The following is a 13,965-nucleotide window of genomic DNA, read 5'->3' as shown; positions in this document are numbered from 1 at the left end:
TTCTGACTTCAGGAAATGTCGCATCGATAAATAAACTCTAAATTTCGTGTTTGAGTCTATTTCGCATTTTGCCATTCATTTAGCATTATTTCGTGACAAAACATTAGGAAAATGCAGCTCACACCTTTTAGAAACATGAAAAATTAACATTACAATGTGTTATTCCACATTTCGTGTTCTTGTCAAAAATGAAATATACATCCGTCTACTAATCACACATGATAAACTTTGTTAGTTCATTCTGACCATAACTGAAAGATTTTGATTCTGTCCACGTCTGTATTGCGACCAACAGTGTATTTTTGTGAAAATAGCACCATTTTTACATTGCTGTAATATATCAAGCAGAATAATCATTTTGTCTGTAGCTAAACATGTGTTAGGATGAATGGTGATTACGTGAAATTGATGACAAGACACTTGCAAACCAGGCTGAAACTGAGTCTGTTAAGTTTTGTGTGGAGATCGTAAACTAGCCATTGAGGTAGTAACTTACTGCATGTACTGGGTGGTATTTGTAAGGGGGTACCTCTCTGGGTACTTGTCCCCCCCCCCACCCTGCTTGATAAATTTTATCCATGTGGGGAAATGTTATATGGCATAAAGTCATTATCTCATGCTGTCCCTAGACATTCAGTAGAATTCCCCCCCCCACTGGAAATTTCTTAAATACCACACGGTGCATATACGTGGTCTGTTAGGAAAGTAATGAGACTGGCAACACTGTGCACGAACCAGCAACGCTGCTGCCACCACCTCCACACGGCAGGTAGGTGAACGCTTGCCGTTGACTCAGTACAAGTTTCAACTTGCTACAGTTGCTACACGATTGTTGAGAGCATCTGACATGAAGTTGTGTTTGTGAGGTGCATTACGAAAATGGACTGGCAAAAGTTTGAACAACGTTGTGCCATCAAATTTTGTGTTAAGCTTGGCGAATCCACCACTGTGACTTATGAAAAGTTACAAAGGGCTTATGGAGAACATGCACTATCTAGCGCACAAGTGTTCAGATGGCAGAAGTCCTTTTTAGAAGGCCGAGAACAAGTGGAAGACGAACCTTGTGCGGGAAGACCTTCAACCTCAAAAACGGATGACAAGGTGGAAAGAGTGAGGGCTCTTGTGAGGTCAGATTGTCGATTGACGGTGAGAATGATCAGTAGTGAGTTAAATTTGAACGTGTGTACCGAATGAAGTCCTTGCAAGACCCAGGAAAAGGGTTGCACGTGTGCGACCAGACATTGCACGCACTTGGATGCTGAACCACGACAATGCAGCATGTCACACGGCAGTCTCCATCAATGAATTTTTGGCAAAAAAAAAAGCATTCCCGTGGTTCCTCAGCCCCCTTATTTGCCGGATCTCAGTCCCTGTGACTTTTTTTATTCCCCTTGCTCAAAAACCACTTGAAAGGATGCCATTTTGATACTTTGGATAATATCCAGAAGAGCGTAACCAACGAGCTAAAAGGTATTCCAGCAGAAGCCTTCCAGCACTGCTACGAACAATGGAAACAACGCCTCCATCGCTGTGTAGCTGCCCAAGGGAACTATTTTGAAGGGCATAACCTTGATTTGTAAAAATAATAAAATTCATCGTTTACAGAAAATCAGTCTCATTAATTTCCTAACAGACCACGTATATGGATAAACATTAAGTTGCATAAAATAATTAAAACTCCACACTTTTTTAAAGGTGTAACTCAATTCTACAAACAGTTAAAATAACTCTGGAAAGGAAAACTGAATAATTTTGCAATAAAAAAATTATTTGCATAACTCCAGTTAGTCTTTCTGAAATGATAATCATTGTTTTCTTGTTCAGGAAATTGCACTATCAGGTTGATCATGAAGGAGAAAGTCCATATCACTGTCCAGAATGTGGGAAAGGGTTTGCTTCTAAATCGGGAATGTATGGTCACCGTCAACTTCACACTGGGTCTGGAGTTTCCACATGTGAATACTGTGGAAAGGAGTTTACGGTAAGTTATTCTAATAGGATGTTAAGTGTAGACTTGTAGCAATGCAACAATATATCTGTCATACGGTTCACAAAATTATTGTCTGAAATGTTGGCCAGTATGTAACCATGTCAGACTTGTAGCCCTTTAAATTGTGATTCATGAAACACTACAAGGTACAGTTGTAATCATTGTAACTTTTAACTAGAGAAAAAATATTATAATAAATATTCAATATCTGGCTTATAAGAAAATTTAAAACAGTGGGATATCATTTTTTTATTAAATAAAAACCATTTTTAAAAAATTAAATGGTTGAAAAGATTTCGTTAGATGTAAATTTTAGAATCTACAATAGATTGCCATCAAGATGAAGAAATGAAATGTAACGATGAAAGAATATAATCATCACTTAGTTTATTTTATCTCGTGTACATCAGTATACAATGATGCATTCGTAATTGACAAAGCAAAAATGAAGTTGGTAATGTTATTTATGTAAAAAAAAAATTGAAATGAAAGGAAATCTTGCACCTGTCTGGTTTATTCTCTCTCTCTCTCACACACACACACACGTGCATATATAAATAAGTAAATAACATAAAATGTCTGAAAATGCAGCCTGCAAAAATTCTAACATTTCCAGTGTCTGCAGAGTTTTTCCTAATTTTTTTTTCTCATTTTTATGTTAGTCATCCTTACACTCCTTTCTTTCACCAATGTCTATTATGTGTGTGTAGTGACATGAAGCATAACACATGTTTTGTTTTTGGGTTAAACCAGATCAGTACTTCAACTGCCCAACTGCTTACCTGCTCTTCACTTCAATATTTAATTCTAAATTAACACAATGTCAAGAGTTTTCATTTCCAATGTAGTCGGTTACAGTAATTCGTGAAACTCATTTGTGTCGATTACATGCATGCACTGTAATTCAGCTTGTTTGTATAATCCCATGTTACTTGCAGAAAAACAAAATATCAAGTACTTTGCTTTCTTGGTTTATTGCACTGTTTCAAAGTGTGCAACTTTTATTACCAGTGCAGGTAAGATGATAAGTGTGTGTATGTAATCTACTCGAAAGAAGACCAGACTTTTGTTATAGCATGTGAACCATTGTCTCTAGTGGCAATCTTCAGATACACGTATCGTGCATTATTAGTTTGTGCCGCATCATGCTACAGTCACCAGTAGCCCTGTTAGAGCCACTGAAGTAAACATGTGCAGTAATGTGGTGTAACGTTCTCTTCACAGTGAAGACTTAGCATAGCGGCCTGGTTGTGTGAAATTTTACTTTGAAGTGGGGATATCTATTAGTGAAACTTAGCAAATGCTTCAGCAAGCCTTTTGGGAAAGACTGTATGAGCTGACCGCAGTGTCATGAGTAGTTTCGGCATTTCAAAGATGGCAGTACATCGATGGAGAAAGATTCAAGATCCGGACGACTTTCGATGTTGTTCGGTCCATTATTGGCGCAGTCATCGTTTGACTGTCAAGAGAGGTTGCTGCGGAAGTTTGCATCAGCATTGGAGTGTGTTACTGCTAAACTTGTGCTGTTACTGATCATAAGTTCTCGAGTTCTAAATGATAGAAATTTTTAAAGGACGTCGTTTAAAAGTGTAGATGAAATTCAGCCCACATGAGAGCTTTCCCCAAAAACGCATTCCAGGAGGCATCCGAACAGTGGCAGAAACAATGGAAGCACTGCATTGCAAACAAGGGGGAGTACTTCGAAGGGGATAAGCATGTGTCTTTTTTTTTTTAACGGACCCCTTATATGTGTGTGTATGTGTGTGTGTAAGAGAGAGTACAAGGACATTTGTGGAATTTATTGTAATGTTTGTTTGAAATAAGAATTCAATAATTACAACCGAGGGTCAAATGAAAACGTTAATTTGTTTTTGTTTCTGATCTAGTAGATTTCTGTTTATAGGATTGCCTGAGTTTGCTACAATTTAGCATACACCTGTTGCTAGTCTAAAGGGTCTACCAATTTGAACGTCAGAACTTTAAAATTAGATAGTGAAAACCACAAGTGATGACATATTTTTTATTTTTATTTTGAAGAGCAAACAATGGCATTAAGTTTTGAGCCATATGTTGTTCAAATGTCCTCCTCTGCTTCGGTGGGTGGAATGGATTCTGAATGTCCAATTTTCCAGCACGTCTGCACACATATTGAGCAGTATAGCCTCAATGGTTCGTTCGATGTTCCGTTTCAGGTCACGAACTGTGCGTGGCTTAGTCTCATAGACCTTAGATTTGACATCACCCTCGTCCGGGGAACTTTTCCTGCAATAATTCCATTGTTTGGCGAGCTGTGTGGCAAGTTGCACCGTCGTGTTGGAAAACACATTGTTGATGTCAAGATTTGCCCGTTTAGGCCACAAAAACTGCACCACCGTGATATCCATGTTGGTCCTCAAAAAAAATAAGGCCCGATCACGCCATTGGCCCAAAAACCACACCACACAGTAACTTTCTCAGGGGGTATGTCCAGAATCACGTGCGGATTTTCGTCTGCCCAAATCGTACAGTTTTGTTTGTTAACATAGCCATGAAGAAAAAAAAATGTGCTTCATCGGAAAAAATGATTTTTCCGGCCAAAATCTTGACCGGCATCCAACTGCTGTAGAGCCCAATTAGTAAACTTCCGATGCAGACGATGATCATTAGGCTTAAATTCATTGTTGAGTCAGTTGCACTTTATAAGCTTTTAGGTGAAGATCTTGATGCAAAATTCGCCATCTCATCTGTGAAAGGTCGAGTTGTTGCGAACGCCGTGAAACAGGCAGGTTTGGATCGTCCACCACGCTCTGGCTTACCGAAACAATATTCTCAGCTGAACAACCGATTCAACGATGGACAGTTGTTGGCTGGTTTGCTACTGAGCCTGTTCGTTCAGATTTCTCTACGAGGTAGTAAATATGGCATTCTGTTGGTCGATTATGTTGACCATCAATTCCTCTCAATGCATGAAATGTCTGTCGAACTGAACACGAATTTTGATAATGAATTCGAATAATTTCTATGCGTTGTTGCATTGTGTATCTCTCCATGATAACCTGCCACAGACTACTTCACCCAGATGTCATAGTTCAATCTCGTCATTTCAGTCAGTGTTGCCACAACACACTTTCAAAGTTCTGACATTCAAATTGGTAAACCCTTTACATATATTTTCAACTTTGAGTTAGTGCCTGTATACTTTCAAGACGATTAAGTCTTTGGGTCCTCGTGCGGTCACTTATGACCCTTTGCGAAGGCCTTTCCACCCATCTGCCTGCGAACTGAGGCCATTGTCGAACTTTCTCCTCCATTAGTAAACTTGCTGGTGTGGTAGGCATGCACAGAGATATTGAATTATCATTTGCCTAGAAACTTGTGTAAGTTTTAGACAGGACAGCAAGAAACCACTCCTCTTCATTGGTGTAAGCGTATAGAGTAGGCACCATCTTCAAAATGACAAGAATGGTGTTTTGAAGCTCACTTGATTAGTGTTGCAGTCGTTTTGTAAACAACAGTTGATACCTCATGTAAATTTGAGCTGTATACAGGCTGCCCTACAATTTTTATTAGACTTTTTAAGGTTTTCATTTCTCTCTCCTAGTAAATACTTGGTAAAATTATAGTTGTTAATAATATATACCATCTTCTTTCAGAGAAAGGATAGCTACAATGAACATCTTTTGATACATAATGGTCCCCGTCATAAGTGCCCTCATTGTCCTAAAGAATTTGTTCAAAGGTCCAATTTAGTTCGTCACATCCGTATACACACAGGTTAGTATAACAAATAAGCAATAACAAGTTCTGAAAATATGGTGCCACAGTGTGTAATGCTGGTAACAGAAATTTGGGTTCTAAATGTTGAGTGTTGCATGCTTGGATGGTAATATTCAACCTTCCTAGTAACAGGAAATGCAGAAAAAGCACAAACATGGGTAAAATTCAAGAAAGGTATTTCACTTCGGTGCTAGTCACTAGAGTGCTGCATGAGACCAATGTCACTCGCTCAGACTCATTTGAGTCTCCCGTATTTCAGAGACTAATAGGTAGCACTGTCAAGTAAAGCCCATACATGGAAGGAAACCACTATGCAATTACAATTCTAAATACACGATAACTCCGGCTGTAGGCGACGGAAATTCATGGGACTTGGACAGTCAGGTTATAAATGTCGTACCCCATCTTACCTTCAAGTGGCGAGTTTTATGAAAACTTCTTGTGCGCAAGAACAGTACAGAACGTGGCGTTTAACTTTCACGCCACAGTTTCCTAACTGTACAACATCCTGCCATAGGAAGATCGCCAAGGACATGCCCTGCGTGGCCCTGCTTGATATCGCTTCTAAAAACGTACACCTTATAGTACTGTTATTGTTTTAAATAATACATTTAAATTTTTAAATTACAAATTCCAAAAGAAGCAATGCATATGCTAGGCCTACTGTACAGTTTCACTGAAATCAATATCTCAAAAACACTGTCCATATACTTCAAAACATTTCAGTCCCCCATTCTAGAATACTGCTCTCTCATCTGGAATGTGGCTGCCCCTACTAATGACTCAAAGACCGACAGTGTTCTCGGCTTTTTCCTCCATTTGATATAGAGTGAGACACCTACCTGCTTGTAAACTTACACATTAATACTCCAGAATCTCGTAGATACTTTGTAGATATGAAATTACTATATAAGATCATCACTGTACACGTAAGATGTAACATCCCACTTCACGAACTTTCCCTCAGAGTGCCTACACATAAGACACAGTGCAAGGAAACTTTCCACACTGCAACTCCCAGGCTCTCACTTGTTGAACGTTCCTTGCTCAATAGGCTTTATAATCAGTTTAACAGCATCTCAAACCAAGTAGATATATTCAGATCATATTCTTCTTTTATCACCAACTGAAAAAATATTCATAAGCGATGTGATTGTGAAACTGATCTCTGTTTATCTTTGTACTGTTTCGTCTTTTTTTTGGGGGGGTCTTATTTTGGCACTAGTTTTTACTATTGTTTCTTTCCAGTTTAAAATGTCTTCTGCTGTACTGGAATTTCAATAAATAATAAATTTACTTAATTTATTTGGTGGACTGGTTACTTTTTATTTGTGCAAGTGATATCCACAAAACTATAAGATACCATTATGTGGTGATAGTGAGTGGCGTTTTAAAATTTTATTCCATTGCAGGGGAGAAGCCTTACAAATGCACCTACTGTGAGAAGAGATTTTCTGATAAAGGTGCCTGCAACTCTCACATTAGGGTACATACAAGGGAAGAAACATGTAGCTGTCCATTCTGTGGTCAAACTTTCTCCAAGAAACAGGTACGTGGAATGAATTTGTTGTGTTTTAGATTGAGAGGTGCAAAGGCACACAATCAGTGTAGATCTTAGTTTTTAAAAAATGTAAGTTGTTGTGTGCACTAGGGAAGGAATGTTTTTTTGGTGGGGGGGGGGGGGGGGCATTCTGCCAACACTCTGCCACCAAGCTACCAATAGCAATGAGTAGAGGCACATGCATAAATTGAAGGGCTCGTGTGTAAAACATGGTGACAAAATGCAGGTTTCGAGATATTGAAAGTTGTTGTTTCAAAAAAAATGTGATTTACAAATTGAAATAAATTTCTAAATTATTTACAGCAATTCCCTTGTATGTTTACTATCATACAAACATGATATTTCATTTGAATTATTTTTTCGGTGGTGCTACATGCGATTTGTTTTAGGGTGGTTCAAGGAATAATTGTTGTAGTTGTCATGCTTTACATGCAACGATATTATAAAAATGAGTGATCAGATACAGCTTTATTCAAGCTAACTTGTGATGTCAGTTCAATAATAATATTTTGACATTAAACTTTTTATAGCAACCTTAACAATTTGTAACACAAAAATGAAAGCCTTTAATAATAATAATTTTATTCAATAAAGAATAACCTGAGCTACTTGTTGTAACAAGTTTTTGCTTTCCTATGTCTATGCCTGAAATGAACACAATTAGAAAAGTAGATTTCATCGTTTTATTGCATTAGTACCGGGTGAGTAAAAGGTAACTGTGTACCTACACTATGCTTCATTACGCAAAGAAAAACTTCCCTTTCTGGATGTTTGTTAGTACATAAGGACATGGACAGTTGGTTACTAAGACACTCATTGTTGTCAGTCACTCGTTGTTGTTTCTTTGGAGCGTGATCTTGCAAAGCTCGGAACTGCATTAGCAATGGTTTTGTTACTCGAAGCTCGTGTGTTTTTGGTGGAACAAGTCTTTTGACATGGAGGTGAATATATGGAAGAAGTGAGAAAATAAGTTTGTGGAAAGGTTTCCTGATACAGATCCACCACATCGTAATGCAGTGCGGAGGTTGATCGATAAATTTTGCAGAACGGGATGAGTGAAGAATGTGCCGAAATCAGGCAGGACACGAGTTCTAACAGAGGACAAATTACAGGATATTTCGATTAGAATAGAGCAAAGCCCAAAGAAGTCAATTCGTAAATTGTCACAGCAAGTGAGTGTGCCGTACGGCAGCGCAAGAACCGCACTGAAAATGTGACGTCGAGAATATCCTCTTCATTAACAGCAATAAAGTCTCTGAACCACTGGCAATACTCAACACGTTGGTCGTGGTACCTTTCTTGCAGATTTTGCAGTACTGTTATTAAGTAGGGGTGTAAATGTAAATTTATTTCGCACTTGAGCTTAGAGTAACAGAACCATTGCTAATGCCATTCCGCACTTTGCAAGATCATGCTCTGAAGAAACAACAATGAGTGTCTTACTAACCAACTGTTCATGTCCTTATGTACCACCAAACATCAAGAAAGGGAAGTTTTTCTCTGCGTAATAAAACTTAGTGTAGGTGCACGGTTACCTTTTGCTCACCTGATATTTAAAAAAAAATAAGCTCTGAATGCTTGTGATTAAAAATAACTTCCTTATATCTATATGGAGATCAATATTTCTAAGAAAATGTTTATATATGACCGGTTTTTCAGCTTCACATATCTACTTCACACACAGAGAGGCTCTTTTTATTACCTCAGCATGCCAAGCAGAATTCGATTTACAAGCCTCTCGTGATACAAAGCTGTGTTACGTAGACCATCCAAATTGCATACAATGGCAATGTTAGATTTTTGTGATTCAATAAGCAATTTATACATAAAATAGGGATGGCCTCTTTTTTTTTCGAAAAATTGTAAATCTAAAAATAATTTTTTCGCAAATGAAAAGTGGAAGTATGAAAAAAAATTTAAAAACTATTTTTTTTTTTTTTTTGAAAAATCGAAAAACAATTTTTTCGAGAAGGCCATCCCTAGTTTAAATCTCTCTCTTCAAGATAACAATTACTGGCCTCCTTGGCAGTGTGTTTAGGAAATCGCGCTACAATGCCCGGGGTTCGAGTTCCGGCTTGGGCATGGATGTTTTTGAGTGCTTATTCATCAATTTCATCATATCATCAATCATCTCCATCTTCGCAAATAAAGCCAAAAGTGACACAAGACGCGAAGTAAAATAAAGCAAATCAATGAAGACACAATTATGACCTTGTAACTTTCAGTTGTATTTTTCTTTAACTTGACATGTTTGTGAAGAATGATTTCAAATGTACACAGGGCTTAAGTTTTTAATAGTTTTCACTGATATTTAGCTCTTATGGATTAAAATAGTTATAATTTTGAACCAAGAAGACAATATCAACAATAAAATAATTTGCTTTCATGAAAATCACAGATATCATAAATACAAAAGTTAATTAAATTACAAATACATTATTAGGCCATAAAAATATTATAACTTTTATAATGCGCATTACAGATTTATGAAAGAAATATTTTATAAAAAAACCAAACTGTTCCAAATAATTGATATGATTCAGATCAAATTACATATTCCTTAAGTGTAATACATTGCTTGTAAGGCATGGTATCTTAAAGCAGTCTTAAATGCACCTACCCAATTAAAAATCAAATGAATTTTATGAGACTACACAGTTATTTATATCTAGTGGAAGAAAAGTATGTGCTTCTGTAGTAGATCGCAGTTCACATCCAGGTATGAGAGTAAAATTTAATTCAAAACTGCCATTATGAGCACTGCTGCATGTAAACAATGGTGTCTACAGTACATACCACGTTTTACATGAAGTAGAATGTAATTGGCCATGCACAGTTTTAGTAGTATTTTTAATTGGCAACCTCTTCATTCCCCTCATTCTTAGTCGGTGGTACATATTTCGTGTCATTATGGAAATCATATACACTTTCTAACTTGTTCTCATCTTAGCTGTTGCTTCAATACTCGCGAACTTTCTGAGACACGTTGCAATTTAGTAACAGCCGTTTTGCCGCCATCTTTGCTACTTACCATACTTACATGAAACAACTGGTAGATACCATAACTTTCAACATGTCTAACTCTGTCATCTGTTGACGAAATGAAACACGATGCACATTGTAACTCCAAAATGTCACTTGCCATGTTTTACACCCGAGCCCTTCAATTATTTTATATAATGACATACTTGACCTGTGAGGTCACAATACTGTGCGACATAGTTATACAGTTACTAACTGTTGTCCCTTGTGTCATTTCAGAAATTAAAATACCACATCAGGAAACACACAGGAGAGGGTTTGATCAACTGTGAAATTTGTGGAAAGGTAAGTGGAAATATGCTATTTTCTTGCCTACGAAAGTAGTTGCATTTATATCTTCTTATTTGTAGTTTTGTTAGGGACTTGGTGAAAAATATACAAATTCCTTCAATTTATCAACTAAAGGTTAAAATACGGAGAAACTAGTACTCACTTTTATCTGCGAAGCTGTTTTTTCTTCTTTTTCGATTAATTTCAGTGGCCACTGCCACCATCCTCGTTGGAACTTGCTGCACTGTTGCTTGGCGTGTGTCTTTTGTTCGTAGTTCTCTGACTGCTGCTAGGTGCACTGTGCATCTTGGTGTGTGGTCTGCTATTTCCAGGCGATAATTGCTGTACTAGGGGAATCCAAGTGTGGTGCGCTTGCCTGCTATCGATGTTTAGTTCGTGCGGGAACTGCATTATGGCGTGCGTTTCCTTGATTTTGGTGTCTATGAGCATGTGGGCAGTGTGTTTGACCCGAACCTTTTGAATTTTATGGCTATTGTATTTGATATGTTTAGCAAGACCGGAAGTGGGTTGGGCTTTTTTTGCATCTGCTAGGTGCTGTTGGATTCTCTCATTGACAGATCTGATGGACCTGCCGATGTAATGAGCCTTGCATTCACACTCTGCATCGTATACACCTTGGTTGTCAAGGAGGGAGAGGAAGTACCGTTTGTGCTTGTTCAGTTTATCAGTTATTTTGGAATTGGGTTTGTGCGCTACTTTGATGCCATGTGGGAGAAGGGCTTTGGCTATGCGGTTGGAAGTGGTGGGATGGTAGGGGAAGGCAAAGCATTTATATTGGTCGCTGGGGTTTGATTGCGGCTGGGTTGATTGTGGTAGGTTAGGGTGTCTGACCTGTATTTCCGCTTTACTGCACCAAGTGGAAAGTTGTGATTCAGTGTAGCCATGTTTCAGGGCTATTTCAGTGATGGTGGCTATCTCCTCATAGATCCTCTTCCTTTTCCCAATTATGAATAAAGGTTAAAAGATTAAAAATCAGTAACTTATACGTTTCGAAGGTTATACTACCTCCTCCTTCAGGTTGAAACGATGTTTTCAGACACCTGACATGGTGCCTCGTCGAGAAAGTGGTGGTTGAGAATTTAGGTCAAAAGGTATAGGAAAAAACACTTACTAAAGAGATGATGTAAAATATACATACTAAAACCACACAATACTCATTAGGTTTATATGTACCGTGCGTCCATTTCGATCTGCAGCTGAGAGATCGGGAGAAGCGTGGCGGGCGGCACTGACGGAGATGCCGACATTTGCGGCCTGAAATGCCCGCTTATTTTTATGGACATATGCAGAAATTTATATAAATATTGCAAAACGAGCACTAACCTGTGTTATAAGAGTATGGTTTTAATTTTAGTAGCTTAGTGACTGTATGTGCCGATGATTTTGACACGCCCACCTCTTGTGAAACACGGCGTAGAGGTTTGTTTGGAGAACGTTCTAACGCTGCACCAATATCATCGAGTTTTGCTTCGGTTAGAATCCGTCGTTTTTGCTTAGGTGTTTTAAAATTTAACGATACAGTTTCTCGTAATTTAAGGACAAGATGTCTAACCGTATCTCTGTGTGGAGTTTAAACGCATGGGAATTTCTGTACAAATTACCTACACACGTCTCGACACGAGTTTGTTTTCACGTAGGTACGTGTCATACATAAAAAAATCTTTGTTCTAACGTAAATCTTTCGGCTGGCATTCCAATCGTCTCACTGACACGTCACACGTACACACTACAATAACACAAACAAGTAACTGCAAGTAACCAAGAATAACACTCTTGCGCACAGTACAAAATTAACACGCTCTTGGTTTACATTGCTCGCCACTATGTTTACAACTCTGTCTTCATCTAGTCGCGAAGGAACAAAAAACTCGAGCTCGGAGATTTCGGATTGCAAGGAAGCTCACGAACACTATTGACTTTTAACGGTTTTGTCTGCAGCGTAATCTTGATACAGTGTTGCACATTCAAAACCTCCAAATGATCCCCACCGGCACAAAACTCTTTCAAGGATATAAACTTAAGCAGGATGTTACTGGTCAAAATTATGATTAAAATGTTTTATTATCTGTGGCTCTTAACATCGCTTCTAAAGCGTATTTATTTGTGTATATAAGGGCAGAACTTGGATGAATTACAGAAGAACTTTTGCGTGTTATAACACAGGTTAGTGATCGTTTTGCAATATTTATATAAATGTCTGCATATGTCTATAAAAATAAGCGGGCATTACAGGCCGCAAATGTCGGCATCTCCGTCAGCGCCGCCCGCCACGCTTCTCCCGATCTCTCGGCTGCAGATCGAAATGAACGCATGGTACATTTAGAAATAATGTTTTTAGTACAGTATGTGTATTTTACATCATCTTTTTAGTAAGTGTCTTTTCCTATACCTTTTGACTTAAATCCTCAACCAACACTCGACGAGGCACATGTCAGGTGTCTGAAAACATCGCTTCAACCTTAAGGAGGATGTAGTATAACCTTCAAAACATAGTTCAACAAATCTCATGCTCACACACGTAAGTTACTGATTTTTAATCTTTTATTTGATTGTGAGCAATTAGCACATTACCAGTATGTTTTCCTTCAACTTGCTCTGTCCCCTAAAAGCAACTTTGCATTGTGTGTTTTCTGTTGATTTTTACCAATATCTGGCTTATCCCGATACCAGTTGGATTTTATTTACTGATACTCGCCAGTACTTTTCCAACAGTTTGATTGTTTGGGTGGTCTGCAAGAAATGCCACTTCAACACTTTCACAGAGTTTAATTACCCTGGAACAAAGTGTGTAAAAATAATGATTTTTTAAAAAAAAAAACATTTTTGATTGTTTTATTCAAATCAGATTTTTTTGTTTTATTCATCTTTTTTAGATTTTTTTTTTTTAAAAGCATGCTTAATATTGCTTGTATGGTTTTTGGCACCATACATATAGATATATGTTTTTTTTTTGTTTTGTTTTTTAAAGAATGGCTTTTTCTAGTAAACAGTTTTGTAAAATATTTGAATTGTTTGATCAAAGAAAATAAAATTATTTCTAAATGTACATATGAACCTACTATGAAAGTGTTCGTTGAGTGTATATTCTTTCATATTTCTAAAAATTAAAAATATTTATTACTTATGTAAAATGAATATCTATTTTGTGCACCGACAACGTTTCGGGAACCACTGTTCCCTTCTTCAGGTCCTATATTTCAGCTATTCGATAGGGAAAGCACAGGTAGTCTGCATGGGAATAGCGTGATAGGGGGCATTTTTTATTTTTTAAAAGTTTTAACTTGCACTGGTTCTTAAGTGGAAGGTTTTATAGTGATTATTTTTA

The 13,965-nt window shown here is 37.6% G+C and overlaps 1 protein-coding gene across 2 annotated transcripts in view; it reads left to right on the top strand.

The window, feature by feature from the left end:
• Positions 1-13,965, top strand: part of LOC145992240 (uncharacterized) — a 35,530-nt gene that overhangs the window by 12,368 nt on the left and 9,197 nt on the right. For both annotated transcript variants that reach the window (XM_083128585.1, XM_083128584.1), the window contains exons 4-7: positions 1,825-1,981; positions 5,623-5,743; positions 7,159-7,295; positions 10,569-10,634. In XM_083128585.1, coding sequence (XP_082984711.1) covers positions 1,825-1,981; positions 5,623-5,743; positions 7,159-7,295; positions 10,569-10,634 — 481 coding nt within the window. The remainder of the gene's footprint in view (positions 1-1,824; positions 1,982-5,622; positions 5,744-7,158; positions 7,296-10,568; positions 10,635-13,965) is intronic.

Source organism: Lepisma saccharinum, chromosome 9 (genome assembly GCF_977018435.1).
Source record: "Lepisma saccharinum chromosome 9, izLepSacc3.1, whole genome shotgun sequence".
In the NCBI taxonomy this organism is placed as follows: Eukaryota; Metazoa; Arthropoda; class Insecta; order Zygentoma; family Lepismatidae; genus Lepisma; species Lepisma saccharinum.
Note: the sequence above shows the minus strand (reverse complement) of the source record. Positions and strands in the feature narration are given on the sequence as shown.